The following is a 22,708-nucleotide window of genomic DNA, read 5'->3' on the forward strand; positions in this document are numbered from 1 at the left end:
TTCTCACAGGCACCATTTGGGGATTTGAGGCAAACCATAACTCCTGAGGAACCTCCCCTTTTTACAGTGTGTATAGTGCTGCCTAGTGAACAGAACGTCCCCTCAGCCTACTGAGAGTCGGGTGCACTAAAACACTTCAAACAAATCAAATGATACATCTGAAGCTGAAATTATACTATAATATTTCACAATAAGTACATGTATGACTGAATTAAAATATTGTTGTACTGGATCTTCAAGGTCATTTCCACCTCCTGTCTGCTAGCAGTCACATAAAGAGGCTCTGCTTTTGGACCAGAATACGAACTGAGGCGACTTCTAAGCCCTTGCCAGTATGCCCCCCCCCCCCCGCCCCCATGGGTGCTGCTCTGGAATTTTGCATACCATTATGAGGGTTAGCTCTTCTGAATGATGCATTATTCACCCATGATGTGGTGTTGGAGGAGACACTGTTTACATTTGAGGAGCATTTGAAAAAAGGGTCTGTTGGTGCTTCCACAACCGTGTGCAGATCAGAACATCTATAAACATGTGAGGAACCAGAGGAATGCCTGACATCACGTCAGCCCCATGCCAACGTTCTGTGCAACTCCTCAACACATGAGCACATTCCCTTTTACTCACCTCTCAGTGATCTTGGACGGTGCTGATCGCAGGGGGATATCCTGGAAAAAGACAGGAAAGAATATAGATGGAACCTTTTTTTTGTTCTGGGAGGCCAACACACATATATGAGACCTTGATTAAAGCAGCAGTAGGCAACCTTTTTTTTTGGCAGGCCAAAAACAACAGCTCCCTGCATCAATAACCAATCAGATGTTTTTGGCCTCTGCCACGTGGTGTTCATGGGGTCACATCAGAAACTAAGACCACCATCACGTTCCTCATCAAAAAGTACCCCAATGTGGAAAACCACTTGCCAATCAGAGGCTGGGAAATAGTTTTTTTTAATTATTATTATTATTATTATTATTATTATTATTATTATTATTATTATTATTATTATTATTATTATTATTATTATTATTATTATTATTATTATTATTATTATTATTATTATTATATCTTGTATTCAGCTTAATGCTGCTATTGCCTCTGGGAGTCTGTGGAGATCCTTTGTTGTGCATCATGCATGGGATTGAAAAGTGATGCAGAGCTTGCTCTATTTCTGCTGGGCAGGTAAACTCATTCTTGCTAATCTCTCCAAAGTTGCCTACTGTAGCTTTAATGTTGGCTATTTCTGCTCCATTCTCCTCAGAGTATAAGTTGCTCCACCTTGCACCGTGGCTTTCCGTTGACCATGGCGTCTGTGGTGAAGCCCTCTCGGCTCTGCAGGTGGGCGAAGGGTTTGACGGCCCCCCAGGACTCCAGGTAGCGAGTCATACGAACAGAAGCCCTCATCTTCAGACCATCATTCACACGCTTAGGCACGCTGCGGCTATTCACAGACTGGTCCTTCGACTGAGGACACACACATGTCAAGTGTCACTGAGTGTTGCTAAGACACCTTAGAGAGAAGTCACACAGGCTCCTCACACCCAAAGGAACATAGGACATCGACAATTCACATTTATATTTTAGGCAATAATAGAATGAGCGCACATTCTTGCATTGTCAACATGCTGGAGCAAGTAGCTAAGAATAGCCTACAACTATCTCAAAATAAAGGTTTCCTACAAAGGAATAAGTGCTGAGGACCAAGAAGAACTAGTACAGCGTCCCCATCACACCCACGCAGCACAATAAGACAAGAGGAGAGTCAGATGAGGGGAACGTTGAGGATGTTACAGTATGTGGAGGGAGAATACAGTAGCTCACCCGTGGGTCAATGACTAGGTAGGTCCGGACATTGGGCTCCTTCAGGTAGGCGTCCCTCAGATGTCCGTTGCCCTCCTCCACCTCATAGGCCTTGTTCAGGTGCTTCAGAGTGGCCTCTGTGATGTGGACTCGTCTGACCAAATGAAAGAATCATGATCAGGGCTGAACACTGAACTGTCATATATCCAGCCCCGTTCTGCCCTTTTTCTGCCCTCTGATTAATTTCAAGCGTGAAGTGAATAAATATAGAAATGTTCAGCGATTCATGGGGGCTTGATCAAGGCCAGAAATGTCATTGTTGCGATGATGTTTTATTTTGATTACTGTATGTCCTATCCTGTATATAATGTTGTGTTTTGTGTGGATCTCATGGGAATCCTAGTACATTTTATTTAATGTAACAATTTCCAGCTTTCAACTTTACTTACTCACATCTGAGTGCAAGCGTTTGAACTGGAGAATAATAACTTCCCTTCTCTAATTAAGAACACTTTGTATCAAATACACTGAGAGCCTTACATAAAGTGTATTACATAAAGAGCCTACGTAAAGAAGACACGTGTATACCGCATTACAATAACGTTCCTACCCTGGCAGACCTCCAGACTCCATGTGATTGGCCAGGGTAACGTCATGTGACCACACGTCAAATTGCCACTTGCGGAGGCCAATCACACCACACAGCACGTTGCCAGAATGCACACCGACTCTCATGTTGATATCCACACCTGTGGCCTCCCGCACCTGCCTGGGGGTGGTGAGAAGGGTGTCAGTTAATACCTCAAAGGCCTTTAAAGTACAATTAACAGCTATTTAATATGTTGGTAACTCCTTTGTCTATGTTTATCCACTAAAGCACTTACATTTACACTCAATACTTTATCAACTACTGCAGTACTACTGCTCTATTCATGTACAGGAGGACCAACGGTTACAAAGACACCACCGTAACATGCCGTAGTCTAATCTGTGAGATGTCCACTGACTTGCTGTTTTAATGCATTCTAATCTACATACACAATTCATTGTGTGAACTGAGTGAATATAGTGTGATCCTGGAAGCAGTCGAGTGCGCGGTTAACATCTGCGTCAGCCTGTATGGAATCCTGTAGCTGCTAGGAACTCACTTAATGGCCTCACACATGTCCAGGCCCATCTTCACACAGTTCTTGGCATGTTTGGGCAGTGACACAGGCAGGCCTGACACACAGTAGTAGCAGTCTCCCAGGATCTTGATTCTCATGCACTCGTTTTCCTAGAAGGCATGTGAAGAGAGGAGCGAGGCCACAGAGGTTTCAGTTTCGTTTCAATGTCAGAGAAAGTGCTCGTTAACATTGAAATGTAATGTTGGGGAATACAACGAGTACAACGTAGAGGTCAATGTTGTCATTATTAACGATATTAAGTGTGGAAAGTATTGTGAATTATTAACTCACTTTGGCAATTTGGTCGAACTTGCCAAACAGTTCATTGAGCATGATAACCAGCTCCTTGGGAGAACAGTCACTGGCCAACCGAGTGAAGCCCACGATGTCAGCGTACAGGATGCTGCAAGAGAGAGATGACACAAGTTAACATGCAAGTTAATGCACACGCACACACACACACACACACACGCACGCACACACACACACACGCACGCACGCACGCAAACACACACACACACACACACACACACACACACACACACACACACACACACACACACACACACACACACACACACACACACACACACACACACACACACACACACACACACACCACACACACACACACACACACACACACAGAGGTCAGAGGTCAGAGGAGAGGAATAGGAATTTCCTATCCTGACTAAATGTCCAGATACTTAAACTGCAGTAAACTATGTCTAATAACTAATATCTATGTCCAGAAAGTCCTGTGCCCTTTGAGAAGTACTGAGCGTACAAGCTGCTGAGATCCTTACATTTGCAATGGGAAATGTTTCACCCTTTTGTCAGAGTTTTATTGTTCTCTTTTCATTTTCACAGAAATATATTGCAGTGAGTTATTTTAGCTGAAAGTTATATTGGGTCAAAAACATCACACAGAACAAATGCTGGCAGAGTGTCAATATTCAGCACCTGATGTTTAACATCACTATCAAATAGTGTTGAGATGGATTGATTGGGACTGATTGATTAAGCCTGCAGGTCCTTGAAATGGGACTGTGGGAACTGTGGCAACGTGAGCTCTTTTCACACAGAGCAGCTGACCCATGGACATCCAGCAAGCCTGATGACTGGCCCGGCTGGCTGCATACTGCATCCCTGTCACGCACGGACGCACGCACACACACACACACACGCACACACGTGGACACACGCGGACACACGCGGACACACGCGGACACACACGGACACACGCAGACACACACGGACACACGCAGACACACGTGGACACACACGGACACACGTGGACACACGCGGACACACACGGACACACGCACACACACGTGGACACACGCGGACACACGCGGACACACACACACACACACACACGCACACACGCACACCTGCATACTGCATCCCTGTCATGAAATCATTACAACAGCGAGTCAGCTAGACCGAGATGCACGCATGCACACACACACACACACACATACACACACACACACACACACACACACACACACACACACACACACACACACACACACACACACACACACACACACACACACACACACACACACACACACACACACACACACACACACACACACACACACACACACACACACACACACACACACTCACACACACACCCCAATATTCAACATGATGATGGACGAGCTGCTTCATGACGTCGGGACACGCGACAGAGCTTAATGACAGGTCTGCCTGGGCTAATTACAGGGACGGGAGGGGTGGTGATGAGGTCTTATCAATCGACACCTACGCACACACAGCACAGCAGTGAACACAAGGGATACAGTCACCCTGACATCTCTTTAGGTACGTCAAAAAAATAACAAATAAAAGAGTAAATGTTCTGGATATTTTCAAAACAGAAACGGCACGAAATGAACCACAGGGGATGACACTTGCCTTTTAAAAAGGATGAGTAAGAGAGCTCTGGAAAGTGCAGACAGACCATAAGTGGAGACAAAGCTAGTGCTCTTGTATATAATCAACTTTACTGTGCTGTACTTTGTTTTGCCTTGGTGCTATGAGGTGGTGGTGGTGGTGTCCGATGAGAAAAAACGAAATATAAGTTTCCATCAGTGTTAATTTTGGCAGCTATTTTCATTTTAGTTTTAGTCTTAGTCATGTGTCAAGTAGGGCTGACCTTCGAAGCTTTCTTTGGCAATCGAAGCTTCGGGGCCGAGCTTCGATTTTAATTAGAAGCGTCGAGAAAAAAAAAATAATAATATTAATTATAAAAAAATAATAATAATAATAATAATTATCTTATGTTGTGGGACTTGGATTGAATTAATTAATTAAGTAGCCCCTTTCGTGACTGTGACGCAGCCAACAAGGTTTCACTCGGCTGCGCTGCCTGGGTGCAGTGGGGCTGCTCTCACAGCCAATGACATGACATTACATAATTATGTTGCAACCTTCGTCTATCAAGCAAACAATTATCAAGCAAATTATTATATTTAATTTATAATTTATCATTTATAATTATATCAGTGGCTCGGGAGGTAGAGCAGTCGTCTGGCAATCCGGAGGTTCCCGGTTCGATTCCCGCTCCTCCCGGGCAGCGTGTCGATGTGTCCTTGAGCAAGACACTTAACCCCTAACTGCTCCCGATGAGCAGGTTGGCACCTTGCATGATTGCCTCCGCCGTCGTTGTGTGAATGTGTGAGTGATTGGGTAAAATGTAAGGAACAAATTGTAAAGCGCTTTGGATAAAAGCGCTATATAAAAAAAGCAGCCATTTACCATGTCAGAGAAATACAAAAACTGTAAAAAATAAAACATTAACTATAGCCTACACTTAAATAAAATAATGTATTTGAGATTCTCTTAAAATGTATTTATTTTTTTATTCTTAAACTAATTTAATCTATTGAATAACAGGTCGTTATTCCTCTGACTTCTGTCTCACACACACACACACACACACACACACACACACAAACACACACACACACACACACACACACACACACACACAGAGCTCCCTCCCCGGGCCCCTGTCCTGTAAGGTATTGGCTTGTGTTGCTACACGGACACATTTGTATGTTGCACCACGGTACTTCCTGTCTTACAGAGTACAGACTAGTAAACAAACACTCCGTCTCTTATTATATGTGAACTAAAGAGTACAAGGTTTACACAACAGCCCCCACCCGCTGTTTTATTGTATTTGTACCTGTACTATCCGCTGTCAGCTGTTTATCTCTCTCTGAGAGCTTGATTAACTAGCATTAGCTCACGTTAGCTAGCGTTAGCTCCGCGGCTAATTTTAGCTCACCCTGAACTAAATCAATGACTAGGTTCTAAAGCATTCAAGTAGTTTTCACTGCACATAGAAGTAGCCAAACAGCGGGAGCATTTCGGGAGCATATTACCAAAACCCAGGCAATTTCGAGCCCTTAATGAATCAAATAGAGTCTGCCATGGCTACATGCTAACGCTAACGTTATTGCGCAACTGTAGGAAAAACCTGGCAGCGATAAGGGAATCGAAAGTCACGGGAGCCACACGGTTCCAGGCATCGGCCAATTAGGAACCGGTTTTCGATTCCCATCCCTAGTAACCCGTCTGATGACTTCTTCGTCGACATGTCTGCTGCACATGTCCTTGTTGTTTTCAACACAGATAATCTCCACGTGCTTGTTGTAGAAAGGTGGAGTCGAGGCGCCGCTTACTTTCGTTTAATTGGAATGAAGGCGCAAGATTTTGAAGGCTTTGATTCCTGACATGCTACTCATGTTCTTGGCATCAGGTTTTTGGCATTGGAATATTTTCTCAGGTAATAACCCTACTTTAGCCCGGCATCGGCTCCATATCGATCTCCTGAATGACTTCCATCCCATTTCGTTGGTTGTACCTGACGTTTTCGTGTCTCTTGACATAGAGGCTGTGGAAGTTATTGTCCTTGACCAGCCGCTGTTGCTCCTCTTTGTCTTTGCAGTCCTGCAGACGCTCCATGATGGCCAACTTCATCTCCATGGAGATGTAGACCGGCAGCACTGACTGCAGCAAGTTCTCCTGCACTCACATACAGTATGACCACACACACGCACGGATACACACAGATACAGATAAGACACACACACACACACACACACACACACACACACAAACAGACGTGCAAATACACCCACACAACGAAAGAGAGAGAGAGATATGAGAAACAAGTCATTAACATCTCACCCCTCCCAATATCCAGACGGTTGTGACCCCATGTCTGTGAGAGAAGTCAAGGTTGTTATTATCAGCCAGCTGTCAGGGTTGTCATGTTGCTAGTCTGCTAACTGAACTAACAAGTCCCACATTCACACAGATTACTGTCCAAGATGCTGCTGATGAGAGCATACCAGCACTTCAGCATGTAATGGTCTCTTATAAGCTGAGTATCAAACGAGAAAATCTCTTTAATTCATAAACCGTGGTGATTGAAGAAATGGTAAGCAGAGATGAGGTAGAGACCATGTGACCAAGACAAAAAGTGTCCTGATCTGCTGCATGACCTGGTCTGCCTTTGTATTGTGTGTGTGTGTGTGTGTGTGTGTGTGTGTGTGTGTGTGTGTGTGTGTGTGTGTGTGTGTGTGTGTGTGCGTGTGCGTGTGTGTGTGTGTGTGTGTACTACTACCTGCTTACCTACTACAGGCTCGAATTACCCTACCAGGTCACCTAATAACTGTGAAACATGAAAAAGTATTTTTCACACAAAGTCGTCCTTGTGTAGGTACTGGTAGAGGTGTAACTGATCCCCTGGACCTTGTCCCAGGTCTAGAGAGCAGAGCATAGTACTCCCATAGACAGTTAGTACTTACTCACATAGTACTCCCATAGACAGTTAGTACTTACTCACATAGTACTCCCATAGACAGTTAGTACAAGCGATGAGAAAATGCAACTATCCAAACTAATGACATTAAAGGACGGTTTTGCTAATATTTGGTGGAATTCTCTTCACATCCCAACAGCTACAAATAAATCAGTCCCAGTCTGTCCCGGGCGCCGTAATCAGCCTTTCCAAAATCTCAGGGTGCCTGAATCTTCAGAATCAGAATTCCCGTGGTTGCATCGGAAAATTAACTACACATGGTGTGCAAATTAATGTTTTTTTTAGTCCAGCTTGAAGCTGCTGGTGCCTCTGGGAGTCTGTGGGAAGTCTCTCTCTGGCACACGACTTGAAAGGTGAAGCAGAGCTTGTTCCATTTCTGCTGGACACTCTAAGCTCACTCTTGCTCATTTCTCAGAAATTGCTTACCCCACTCCTACTGCATGCACAGAGAAGAAAAATGTATGTATCTTCTTGTCTAACTCCAGGGTAGATGGCAAATAAGCTAATTTCCCAAAATGTTGGAGTTTTCCTACACTTTCGGGGCCATTCACGTATATATACGTTATTGGGCGCAACGGTTAACACTTCCGGCGCCAACAGCAGAGGGCAGTGCTTTATCCAATGTAGGATAGGACTTATTTGCGAGTGCTTAAAATATATCAAATATAATAGCAATAGATCTAAATAACACGGTGATCGTCAATGAGTTGCTTCCAGTCAACATGCACGAAACAGATAATTTTTTCATACATACATTTCCGTTTTATACCGGCCCGTGATGAATATGAATATATTTCTAGAGCGTTCTGTCTCATCTCAATAAACTCCAGCAAATCGAGCTTCAATGTATTTCGTTAGAAATCGTGCCATTTGTCGCTTGATTTATGAATAGTTTTCAAATAAACGCTAGATTATCGATATTATGTGTCATCATGTGCGAACAGAAGCGGGGTCTGAAAAATCGCTTCTCCGTACTTTGGTCGGCGCGAACATCACACACACACACACACACGCTCCGATGGCGGTGAAAGGAACATCTGATTAACCCAAGATTTGTAACAAAGTCCTTACCTCACATCTGATGTCCTGCAAAAAGATTAATCCAATTCCTGATCGCCATTCCAAATATTGATCGCGTTTATTGATCCAACGTTATATATCCAAAACACATAATCCACGCTGCTCCGAGTGTCCCCAGTCAATGTGTTATAACGATACTGCATGCCCGAGAAGGAAAACCTGGACCGGACTTCTTAGATTGATGCACAGCCCCAGCCAGAGGGATTCCAATGATGTGCAATATCATCCAGGAGACGTTAAGTGGCAGTATTTGCCCTTTGCGAGCTCAGACCCATTCCCAATGATAACGCCAGGCTGGATGGATGAAAAATGTATGGATATAGCGAATAAAAGAAATATCGATTAAAACCGGAGATATCTCGGGTTTGGCGCCCAGAGCATGGCGAGTTAACCCGACTTATCTCGGGTTTGGTCTCCAAAGGGTTAACGGCCATGTGACGTACCTGGGTACGTGGGTTGGTCATTACCATTATTACTGTATTTATGACACCTTCTGAACATCAGGTTAGTATATTTAATGTGTTGTGTTTTGTATGTGATGTGTGTGTGTGTGAACATGAGAGCTAATGCTGTCTCTTTTCTCTCCCTGCCAGGTGCTGCCCATCCCTACTGAAGAGTGCTGATTGCCTAATGAATGACAGCTGATGGCAATCACCTCGAGAGGGATGGGTAGCCAAATACCTGACAGCACACACACGTCTGGGCGCCTCATTCTGTCAATTGCCAGTGACCAGAGAAGAGTGAGGTTGCCATTGCTTGCCACTGTGGTGGAATTGATACTGTGCTCAGCTACTGCTTCGGGTGGACTAAAGTACTAGTATATGTATATAGATATTGTTGGCCTCTGCGCCACTCCATTGGAGTAAGTATTCTCTTGTTGGCTTTAGGCCTAAATCCCACTGAGTGTGGAATTGTACCTTTGGTACCTTTGTTGGGTTTTTTTCCCAGTACCAACCTCTGGCTGGTTGGTGAGTGTCTGTGGGCGCTTATCTAGTTTACTTTATTATTATACTTACCTTGTTTTGTTCTCCCCTTACCCTTCTCCCTGTTTGTTAATTGTTTGTGATTATTATATTTACCTTGTTTGTTCTCCCCTTAACCTTCTCCCTGTTTGTTAATTGTTTGTGGGTTGTTTTTCCCCTTTGTTGCCTATTTTAACATCAGTGGAGGTTTCAATCCCTACCCGGCATAATAAATATAATTTACTATTTTTGGAACGTCTTGTGTTTATTATTACCTACCTGCCCGGGACTACTTTTAAAGCCTTTACTGAGAGAGGCTGTTTCTGTTCATGTACAGCCTGCTCCAGATACTATTCGGTGCGGTCGTTAGACCTTCGTACATGACAGGCCAAAAGGATCGTTTTCCCTTTTTTCCGATTTTAATATCCTATTCAATGTCAGGGACCTGTACGTTGCCGTTAAAAGGCATACTGGGACTCTGAAGGTGCAGTACCGGCCAGATCCTGCTAGTAGGCAGTATCAAGAGTGCAGTGCACCCTGTTCCAGACCGGGTGCTACACTCAAATGTCTCCGGACGGACTTTTCTAGTAATGGGAAATCTAGGGCTTCACCCGATCGCATTGAATCGTTTTCAGGACCCTCGATCCATATGTTGTGGTAGGTTATGTCGTGGACCAGATGGACATAGGATGGACCAGATGGCGATCAAATAATTGGAATATTCTTTTTGGAATACCACCGACCACAGGTAAGGACAATCTGACGTCAATTTCAGCTTGGTCGTGCAAGGTTATCATACCCATCCCCCTGATCGGCGTGTGTTGTGGTAATAACGAATGACGTTACTGGCAAGCAAATAATCAGAAATGACCCCCCTCCCTTTCAGGCATTCATGATGAAACATAATACCTATCATATGCATTTGATTTGAAAATAGTAGCGGGTCCAGGGACAAAACGCCAATGGTTTTAGTAGAATTCACGTTGCGCCCTATAGCCAGTTTCCCAGGAATTAGCCTGGATCATTCCGAAATTATACTCATATTCACCACGGGATAACGCGTGAACGTATTAATGAAAACATTTATAATTTTTTGCATCTTGAACGGAATTTTTTGCATCTGTTTTGTCAAATGACCATGGTATTGTATCCATAGCTATAATATAAAATATAGATTTAGCTCTACAAACAAGGTGACGCACAGTGAAACTATGTAATGAAAACCTGGCCGTGCTAGCACATGATGGGGAAATCGAATGGCCCCGAATGTGTTTGGGGAAGGACATATTGTATCTTTTTAACAATTGTATATGACTACCTTGAATGTTTTGCAAATAAACGAGTCTAAATCAAATCAAATCAAATCAAATTTATTTGTAAGGCCCGACAACACACGTTAATGTCCCCATTGGCCGGACACGTCTTCTTTAACACTTTAAGTGCCGAAAACGTGTTTAGGCGTCTTTCCTAGCCATGCTCAAGTTGCCGAGGACGCCGCAACTCGTCTTTAATATCAATATTTCAAAAATCTGTGATCGGAATCATATTTCCCATCCGCAGCCCTGAGACCCACTGAAAAGCTCCTCTCAACCCTCTAGCGGTTCAAGAGCGCCATCTGGTGGCCGATCGGCAGATCGAAAAACCGGATGTCAACCTTTAACCCGGCAGGACTCACTCCATATGGGGTCCGGGCACTCGCTAATGTTAGAGAGACTCAGTCTTCACACAGTGAACATCGATCGGTGGAAATAACTCGAAAAAACAACATGATTTGGACGTATATACTATTATACAACCTGGAAATGGACCGGGTATTTCGACATCCCATAATGGAAAAAATCCTGTTCCACGATCATCTGCCAGCGGCGCGAGGAAGCCACGGTAAGATTCAGCGTTATTTTCTAATGTCTTATATACTAACTGATCTGATGAACATATGACCCATATTAGATGAATGGTATAACGCTGCCCACGGAATTATAAACGCCCCCTCGCCCATCCGGTCAACATCAGATGACGTGTAGTAACTTCCAGAAGTACGTCTAGTTGAAATTTATTATCTGGCACAGATCGCTATCAAACTGTATTTCATCATGCATATAATGCATTTGGAGCTATAAATCACGTTCTGGAGAAAGCTGCAGAAAAAGATAAAAACATACTTATACTTTAGACCATATTTTAGTATGAATATGTGAATGAAAAAGTTTAACGTTGATACACCCTGAACAATACATATAGGACATTGAATGGGACATAATAATGGCAATCTAGCAATAGAATTTAAAAAGTTATAGCCCTGCAAAGAAGGGGAACTTCTCCATGTTAAATAGAGCTGGCAACGGATGGTATATCATGAATTTAACCTCAGGCAGTTAAAGTGTTAAACAAGTCAAGAAGAAGCATAACAATAAGTCAAGAATAAAACAAGAACACCATAAGGTCCAACAAATTTAAAATAAATGCAAAATAAATGAATGAATGCAAACATTCCCAGACATACCCCACGCGAAGGTAAGGAAAAACTCACTAAAACCTAGCAATAGGAAAAAATGCACCACAGGCAGTGTGGAGGAGAGAAACCTTAGAAGGGCCATTCAAGGGGGGATCTCCCTTCTTAGATGTCGGTGATGGTAGTGTTGCAGACGGACAGTTGGTAAGCATGCACTCATGTGTGTAGTGAAACACAGATGAGTGCATGCAATAGCAACTGAACATTTTGAAAAATTTAAGATAGAGCTGATAGCGATAGCAACTGAACATTTTGAAAGATTAAAGATAGAGCTGATAGCGGATCTATTTGAGGCACAGGGGTGGCGCAGAGAAGGTCGCAACCTCCCCGTCATCATCGCGGGACGTCCAGCACTCCGGTCATCACTACGAATCTAATTTAAATAATTTATTTTACAACACTTTCTTCCCTTGTATTGAGCACACCATTTCTGGTGGGTATAGCACATATTTCCTCCCCTGCCTGGCTACCTAACAAAAAAATTACAAAATGGGAACTACATAAGGTAAGCACTGCAGTGTTGCTGGCTCCAAAAGGTAGAGATAATTTACATTAACCTGACACAACAGATGGTCTGGTACACAGAACCATCTGGGAAGTCATCCGTTGAAACGATTTGGAATAGGGTAAACCACGTCTGTAGTTGCCAGTAGTTCCTCAAAGAGCGCTGATTGGTCTGAACCGCCGTGGTTCGGGCACAAGTGCATAACTGGAAGCCTGACAAGATGTATTATTGCATGAACTCACAAAGCCAGCTGCCATGCAAGGTTACTGTGACATCACCAAGGGCAATCATCTTTACAACTTGTTCAGACTTGTTAATCTGAAGACTTCTAACCCTTGCTAAAAGGCGAGGAGTATCTATGTAATTATATCCTCCAACAGCAGTGTTGGGGATATTATGGATTCACTCCAACTGCCACAGCAGACGGCAGATCCTACATGTGATCTGAAATAGGGTCGAGTGATCGTCTGGTAATCAGAAGGTTCCCGGCTCCTCCTGTCAGCGCATCGAAATGTCCATGGCACCATACATGGTTACCACCGCTGTCTGGTGTGTGAATGTGTGAGTGAATGGGTGAATGTGAGGCATAAGTTGTAAAGTGCTTCGGATAAAAGCGCTATATAAATGCAATTAAAATAATTCTATTAAATCAAAAATAGCTTTTATTCAAATGTTTTCATATTTGCAGTGCACATGCATGACCCATAGACGGAGCACCCTATTGGTTTTGTTGACCCCATGACCTTTCCTCTATCGCCACCATCAGGCAAAACTGTCAATTTTCAAATTAGTGTATCTATCTCCTGATCTGTTGACAGTCAGTCATGAAACTGATATCCAGGGATGTGTCTATTTATGGACAACACATTTGCTAAAATAACCTATGAGGTCCGCCATAATGGAACTTCTGCCGTATCGTATGCATGGTAAACAGGCAGTGATTTGTTATTTTAATTTATTCGTTTATTTGGAAGGGACAGCATTAGGGTGACCAGGTCAAAATGGTTCAGTCGCAGGACAGCAGCACTGCTCTTGCGGGACAGTGCGGGACATGTAGGGTATTTATTATTTAAATGCCTATATATCATATTCGATGCAGACGGTAGGCTAAATATAGCTAATTTTGTTATTAATCTTATTAAACTCACCTCCGGTTTTGGGGATATTAGCCTCCGGATTCTATTGCCCCCTTCCCTCTGGACAGTGTCCCGGCGATACTCCCCGTGTATTCTGTTATTATAACAAACCGACCCTCTGATTCAGTTCTCAATAATAGTCGGGCCAGACTTGCTGAAGAGGCGCTCCTCTGAACAACTATATGTGACGTCCCCCTCTCCTCCATGGGTGATGGTGAAGCGGTGGGGATGGGGATCATCTGAAATGGTGTTCTGCGAAATGCGCATGACCCACAATCGTTTACACTACAATATCCTGCCACCTTGCTGACGAACGTCTTGTTGAGTCTTGTTGTTGATATATCTTAAACAATATCTTAAACATAATGTTTTTCATTGCACCTTTTGAACTTTATATGCATGTAAATATTTGCATGTAATTGGCTTTGCAGCCGAATGTATTTGTAGATGATAAAATGTCGGTACACCTGTTGGAATTCGGAGTGAACTAAAGGGTGACGTCACCCAGCTGTCCAAACATATAGGCGATTCGCGCTACGGCAGCAGTTCTCAGCAGAGTAGTAGAATTTCGCAGAACACCGGCTCGGACAGGTGACAGGCAGCGCGACTCGAGTGAGCTGCTCAGCAGCCTCGGCTGGAGATGCATCCTGCTGCAGGACCACAGCACCGACACACTAAGGACCGTGACACTTTGCGGAACCACACTCTCCAGACCCTCGCTCCCATTGGCTGATTTGGGTCACGTGACCGTCCCACTCCAATTCAGCCATTGGATGGGACGGTCACGTGACCCAAATCAGCCAATGGGAGCGAGGGTCTGGAGAGTGTGGGTCCGCAAAGTGTCGCGGTCCTGAATGTGTCGGTGCTGTGGTCCTGCAGATGGATACTATTGCTCGGCTGCGCAATGCATTGGTTTGTGACGTCGCCCGATTTTTTCATTTTAAATATAAGAGGGTATTGGAACGAGGCATTAAATTAACAACATTTAAAACATTTTTAAATAATAATCTTTGAAAGATAAAAAATAAAAAATAAAAAATAAAAAATTATAATTTTTTTTTTTATCTTTGAATTGCAGGGCATTGTTTTGTTGTTGCGGGACGCGGGACAAACGGCCCAATATCAGGACTGTCCCGCGAGTCGCGGGACAGGTGGTCACCCTAGACAGCATGTATTAATGGACAATACATATAATGCACTGTAAATACACAGGATTTAGCAAGGGATGCTAATTTTCATCCTCAGTCCCCAAACATAAAACAAATTAAATACAAAAACAGAGCAATATAAAAACATGTTAAACAAAAGAACAATAATTTACTAATACAAGGACCATATATAGGACCTTTATGGTCTTGGTCCTTTTAGCTTTGTAGCCATGTATTTGTAACCAGTCAATTGCTTAAGCAGAAAAGTTAAAGTGAGTTCGCTTGGATAATAAAACCTGATGATTGACGGTGTCAAATGCCTTTTTCAGGTCCAAAAAAACAGCAACAGATGTCGGCCATCCGGTCAACATCAGATTACGTGTAGTAACTTCCAGAAGTCCGTCCAGTTGGATTTTTTTATATCGCGCCGATTGCTATCAAACTGTATTTGATCATCAATATAATGCATTTGGGGCTATAAATCACGTTCTGGAGAAAGCTGCAGAAAGAGATGAAAACATACTTATACTTTAGATCATATTTTAGTATGAATATGTGAATGAAAAAGTTTAACGTTGCTTCACCCTGAACAATACATATAGGACATTGAATGGGCCCTAATAATGGCAATTTAGCAATAGAATTTAAAAAGTTATAGCCCTGCAAAGAAGGGGAATTTCTCCATAGACAAATAGAGCCGGCAACCTATGGTATATCATGAATTTAGCCTTAGGCAATCAAAGTGTTAAAAAAAATATATATATTATTATTATTATTATTTTTTTTTTTGTGCACTACCTATCTTTGTGAAAGTGGCTTCTCAGCTCTGGTCCAGCCAGCTGAAGACTTCTTAGCTTAACATAACAGACCGACAGTAAGTTTGGGGGAACTAATGGGATAACTGGGGATGTTGTTTGGTCCTGACAAGTCTCAAAGCAACTCTGAGGTCATGCTCAACGTCCAATCTGTTCCTCTGCTCTGTCTTCAGCTTAGAAGCCACTTTGACAAAGATAGGTAGTGCAAAAAAAATTTAAAAATTAAAATTATATATTTTTTATTTATTTATTTTAATTTTTTTATATAGTTGTTTTTCGATTAGTCGACTAATCGAAAAAATAATCGACAGATTAGTCGACTACCAAAATAGTCATTAGTTGCAGCCCTATGATTAGCTTGATAATCCATTTTTCTGCTACCTTGGAGATGACTGGGAGGATGCTAATTGGTCTGTAGTTGGCCATATCTGTTTTTTCACCGGATTTTAAAATAGGCGTCACGGTGGCTATCTTCCAAGAGGATGGAACAGAACCTGTTGTGATTGAAATGTTGACAAGATGTGTAATCGGTTCCAACAGTGACTTCATGTTAGGTTTAATAAAGTTTGTACTAGATAGCACACACTCCGATTTCCACCAAACCTGACAAATATATTTGCCTTACAATAGCAAGAAGGTCTGTGAAGTTCTGAGTCATATGGCCTCATGGTGGCGCTATTCTCAAAAAACTACAAACATGAACTACTCCTCCACAGCTTGAAATATGGGCATGATCAAAATGTGGATTGCGAATTCGGGCTGTTCGGGGGATATACCCGTTCTCAGCAGTCACTGACAAATGTACATTTCTTCCCCAGTGCCAACATTTCACACTGCCACATGGAAAACCCATTTTCCACAATATGTCCCCTTTAATAATCACTCTGGGATTGCATGCAATTATGAAAAGGCACGGGACAACCGGGGGGATAGAGGACAAGAAACATTTTTTTTTTTTTTATTCATTCAAACTTGATTTGTGGAAAAAGTGACACAGGCCAAGCTTTGATCCCTACCACTTGGTGCCTGTGGTGCTCTGTGGCACCATGTACATCACTCCCTTTTTACCTCAATTCAAATACAACACAAGGCTCTTAATGTTAACCATTAAATCATTCCAGTCTGTCCTTCTAGGCAACCCACTCAGCCTCCCTCCCTCTCACAAGAGTTTTTTTTATATCACTTCCTGAGCAACAGTCATAACAAATTATACCAACAACAACAACAACAACAACAATAACAAACAACAAAAATCATTAAAAAAGCATTTACATCTGAGGTCTTACTCTGCTAATAGCAAATGCAGAAACAGCTAGTTTAAAAATCATTACAGTGAAATCTAATTCGGTAAGGATTTGTTTGTCATGATGAAAAATCCCATGGGAAAGAGAACTCTGGGCCTAATGGCCTTAAGAAAAAGTCAGACCATTAGGCCACAACCCTCCTTCAATACATGTTTTCTTTATTTTATACCTTCACTGCTTTGCTTTAGTGCAAAAAAAAAGAGTCTAGTAAAAAAATCCTAATTGATTGTTGCTTACATGTAAAAGTAACCAACTTTGTGCACATTGAAAGAAAGCAATATTTGGAGGATTTGGTAAAGGAAAAGGCTTCTAGCCCCATTTAAGCCTGTAATATACAAAGAATTGCACATTTCCACTTTTGATTACAGTTGTTACTATCAATAAATGTTCTCTAAAATTAAAGGCTTAAAGGTTTTTCAGGTAGGCGAGTCTGGTGACCAAGTTAAACCATTAGAAGTGCAATATAATTTGTTTTAATGTCCAACCCATCTTTCTATTTAGAAACCTTTATGTCTCAATCAATACATGACTGTAAAAACGTCAGATCTGATCCTAAAAGTACTCAATTTTTTGAAAATGATGTATTGTAGCAGGACATTGCTTACACACTAACTTGTTGAGCCATACAGGATGTACATTTTCTGTAGTAAAGATGGTGATGAACAAAAACATTAAGGATAATGCCTAAAAACCTAAATAGAATAGAAAGTGTGCACGGTGTGTCCACAAATGTCCACTAAAGTGCACATACCACCATTGGTTTTACCACGAAGGTTTGGCAAAATATCAGTACAGGTTGGTTCATTTTAAACAAGTTACCTGCAGAACGGTTTTGCCCAACTAATAGGTGCTGAGCAGGGATATGAACTCACGACTTAACATAATTACTAGCCCTGTGACTACACCATTAGGCTACCAACCACACAATAGTATTGATGCAATGTTTTGCAGTAAATGAGATCATTGGAAAAGGAGCTATCAGCCAAGCTGGTTGTTGTGAAGGGCCAGATTAAACCGAATATATATATTTATTTATATATATATATTTAATTGTATTTGTATATTCTCTAATATTCCCTGATATCCCTTGTATATTCCTTGTACAATATGCATTGAATATCCATTCTAGCCTACTGAACATCCCATAATAGTCTCCATTCTACTATTGGTCGAGACCTTGGTGCCAGGCTGCCATACCCCTCAGACCCAGTTCAAACGTACCGCTCGACATGTACGAACAAGTCCTAGTTCCGCGTAGGAATTTGGCTACCGCACCACTAATGGGACTATTTGTTCATAGTGCGTATATATACTGCGCTACTAAAGTAGGACTTTCTTTTCAGTCCAGTTTCTTACCCTCCAATAGAGTCACAGACGTAAAGCCTCCCCGCGACGCCACGTGTGGGAGTAAGGCCAAGTTCGCCTACCATCGGTATTGAGACATCGTGTATATTAATATTTGAATAGTCATATTTGGCACTATATCGTCGAGTTGGACGTAGTCTATTAAGCTAATAATAGTCTGTTAATATATAGTGCTTCGTGCGGTGAGAATACTACCGTAGTCAGTACCCCATCGTTTCGGGCAGAGAACTGGCTGCTTACCCAGGGTGGTTGACCCTATGTGAAGCTGCACCCGAGGAGCCCCAGAGCCGACGAGCGAGTGGACCTGTATACCGGATTATTCTACCGACGACAGCCCGCCTTCCCAGGCACGGATTATGCTTTGGATACTTTGATTATTCCATGGATAAAGACCCCCGACACTGCCGTGTGTTGGAACCCCCCCCCCTGGAGAGGACGCAAGGTGAGGAGACGCTCTGCAAGACGAGGTCTCTTCACGTCTCTCCCCCGTGGACCGGAGAGAGCCGGCCCACAAAGAGTCCACCTGCTTTCATCTGTGGTCCAAGGATCGCCGGCGCATTGAACGGCACTACAGTGGGTTCACCTGGGATACCCTTGGCCGGACGAGGCAGCTGGATTCTACCCCCCCCCCCCCCTCCTACTCCTGTCGGCTTACAAGCGACCGGATTAACCCCCTCTAGTGTATCCAGCCTATAATCATTAAAGTATCATTGCTGTTATTCCTTAACTATTCCAGGTCGTATATTTACCACCTGCGCCTTCAGAGATTGGACATTCTCTATTGATATACCGACGAATACTCCTTGCCATAAAAGTGCATACTATTTCAATTCATAAATGTAATTAAGTGATTAAGTGCTTATTCTACACACCATCGCTGTGTAGGAAATAAAGACCTGTTTCTAATTCGTACATTTGTGTTGGATCCGTTTCATCTACGTGAGAGTGTTCATGATAATATATTTATGCCGTGTACTGGGTGGCCGAATATTAAGTACAAAGGTAGTGGTAGTAAGTATCATATCTAGTAATACAGTCAGGGAATTGTACCCCTCAGTTACAATTGGTCCTTCGAGCCGGAGGGTAATTAGTGTAATATTAATATAGTGTTATTAATATTGAAATGGCCTATGATGAACACTCCACGAAACGATCCTCCTAACCAACGCCCGCAGCGCGAACGACGGCTCCCTCAGTACTTAGAGGCTTACGCTGTCAGTCAACAACCTAGTCTTCTACTAACAGTAAACGCGGTAAAACTAGAAAGTAAAAGTATGTCTAACCCCAACGCCCAGACTACCCCGACCATAGAGGCCCCTACGGGCTCTAATGTAACTGACCAAGTTCACGGTGGGGACCAGTGGGAACCAGACATGACTTCACACCCCGCCAGTACTGAAGAAGTAGTCCCCGATGAGTCCCGGGAGGAATACAACGCTACCGAGAGAGAACTCGGCACGGAAGAAGACGGGGAGAGCACCGTGGAGATAGAACTCCAAGGCTCCGCAAGGAGTACCCCGAGGGAAGGCTCCCCTATACAACCGCCTTCTCCCAGCGAGGCAGAGAGGACCCTACAGCAGGCCTTCCTCATCAGCCTGAACGCCGCTGCTGAACGCGACCGACTGCAGATCCAGCAGCGAAGCGAACACGAGCAGATACGTCTAGAAATAAGACGCATTCAGATGGAAGAGAATGTGGCCCGAGAACGAGCCGGTGCTCAACGGGACGCAGCGCGCGACAGACAGCAGTCGCAACTAATAGAACAGCTGATCAGACGGACAACACCCTCTCCCTCCGCCAGAGGCTCCAGGAACTCGTCTAGACACACCTCCAGGGCGGCATCCCCTAGCCGAGTAAACAACCCTGAACTTGACCAACAGACGAGGTCTATACCCCCCACAGACCACCTCCCCCCACCGGTCCAAGCGAGACCTAGCAACCGGGAAGGAGCAGCATATCCTGTGGAGAGGCTAAACCAGAGACTACAAGCACTGGATGACCTAACTGAAGACGAAGAGGAAGAGGAGGAGAACCACGCCCGAAGACAGCACAGTACTCTACCGGACCAGGAGGCCCGGTACAGCCCAGGCTATACTCCCGCGGAGCTGCGCTACAGACCCCCGACTCTATACCCGAGTGAGCACGACGCACGACCCGCACCGAGGAACAGCACCTGGACAAGCGGGCCATGGTACACTGCCGGTACCAGCCCATACCAAGGAGCGGGAGGAGACTCGCCTAGGAGGCCTCTCCCCCAACGCTCGCCGATGTATCCACAGTCAGCGTCATACATTGGCACGCCTATGGTACCCGACTTCACCCAAGAGAACCGGGCCCAGTATACAGAACTCCGCATGTGTCTGGAGACCATGTTGGTGGATGTATTGGATGAACGCCACAAATACGCCATCCTACTGAAGCACTTAAAGGTACCCCGCGCACATAATATAGCGCTCGCCTACGCGACTTCCACCACCCCATACACAGCAGCGCTGGTAGCATTGGACCAGAGGTATGGGCGCATATGGGATTACGTGATCCAGGAGATCCGACACATCGACCGCTTACCCCCAGCAATAGACAATCGAGCACTGGACGACCTGTCCATCAGAGTGCAGTCCCTGGTAGGGATGTTGGGAGCGCAAAGAGAGAAGGGGAGGCATGAACTTTACGCCAACTCAAATGTGGAAAGGATCCTGGAGAAGCTGCCGCCCGCTCGTCAGGAGCGCTTTAGGCGGCAGAGGGACCACAGAGACCCGAATGGCCCCGAACCGAACCTCCTCGATCTAGCAGACTTCCTGGCGAGAGAAGTCAGCAGCCTACGGCTAGATACATTCGGACGGAGCACCCCTGGCTCCAGAGAAGGAACCAGACGACTAAATGATGGAAGAAGATCGGTGACTGTGATGCACCAATCGGAGTCAGTACCGAGCAGCAGGAGCCACAGTACCCCCTCCAGAACGGAGAAGTGGAAGATAGTGTGCCCCTACTGTGAGAAAGAACACTGGCTAGCGCAATGTGACTCCTTCCCCAAGCTGAACGCGGAGGAAGCAGGTCAATGGATAAAGTCCAACAAGCGCTGTTTTCGCTGTGCGCGCTCACACATGGCAGCCGAATGCCGCTTAAAGAAAAGGTGCACCAAGTGCGATGGAGCCCATCTGGACATACTTCACGACAGTAACAGACGGCGCCCTTCACCTGCACCATCCAGCCGCAAAGCGAGCGTCATGTACATCGATCCCGCCAGCAGCAGTGGAGCCCGAGTACTCCTAAAAGTAGTGCGTGTGACACTAAGCTACCAGAATAAAGTCCTGGACACTTACGCCGTCCTCGATGACGGGTCAGAGAAGACCCTGCTGCTCGCCTCCGCTGCGGCCCAGCTAGGGCTGCGGGGAAGCGAAACCCAAATGACAATTCGGACAATAAGACGAGATTTGAAGACGATAAAGGGCGAGAATGTCTCATTCTCTATCGCAGCAAGCGGCCAGTCTGAGCGACGGTACCAGATTGCAGACGCTTTCACCAGCCAAGAAATAGGACTGTCGCGGTACACATACCCCGTCGCCAAGCTGATGGAGAAATATGCACATCTGCGCAAGTTACCGATCCCGCTCATAGACAATGCTATGCCGACCCTGTTGATAGGCTCCGACCATGCAGACCTCATTGTCCCGATAGACCGGGTTCATACCGGACCCCGAGGCTGCCCTGCAGCAGTCGAGACCCGTTTGGGATGGACTCTCCAAGGCCCGCTTGCCAAATCTCTCAACCGAAGTACAGCCACTAGATGTCTCCACTCCCGAGTCACAGAGGGAGAAACCGCACTCATGCAACACGTAGAGCGGCTATGGAGCTTGGAACAAATGCCCTTTAAGAATGGAAAGAAAGACATTCGCTCTAAAGATGACATTTACGCCATTCACCTCCTCGAGACAGGGACCAAGAGAGTCCCGGTCAACGGCGTGTTGAGATACGCCACGCCACTCCTGCGGCGAGAAGGAATGCCTACTTTCCACGCCAAGACAGACGCCATAGAACGGTACCTGCTGAACACGGAGCGGCGCTTAGC

General features: G+C 44.5%; 1 protein-coding gene across 2 annotated transcripts in view; it reads right to left on the reverse strand.

Moving 5' to 3' along the window:
- Positions 1-22,708, reverse strand: part of adcy7 (adenylate cyclase 7) — a 96,620-nt gene that overhangs the window by 22,860 nt on the left and 51,052 nt on the right. For both annotated transcript variants that reach the window (XM_084337315.1, XM_084337314.1), the window contains exons 5-11: positions 6,850-7,010; positions 3,255-3,366; positions 2,946-3,073; positions 2,408-2,566; positions 1,819-1,951; positions 1,276-1,461; positions 625-665 (exon numbers count right to left, since the gene is read on the reverse strand). In XM_084337315.1, the coding sequence (XP_084193441.1) occupies positions 625-665; positions 1,276-1,461; positions 1,819-1,951; positions 2,408-2,566; positions 2,946-3,073; positions 3,255-3,366; positions 6,850-7,010 (920 nt within the window). The remainder of the gene's footprint in view (positions 1-624; positions 666-1,275; positions 1,462-1,818; positions 1,952-2,407; positions 2,567-2,945; positions 3,074-3,254; positions 3,367-6,849; positions 7,011-22,708) is intronic.

The sequence above is a fragment of the Notolepis coatsorum genome (assembly GCF_963971535.1).
Source record: "Notolepis coatsorum genome assembly, chromosome: 20".
Classification (NCBI taxonomy): Eukaryota; Metazoa; Chordata; class Actinopteri; order Aulopiformes; family Paralepididae; genus Notolepis; species Notolepis coatsorum.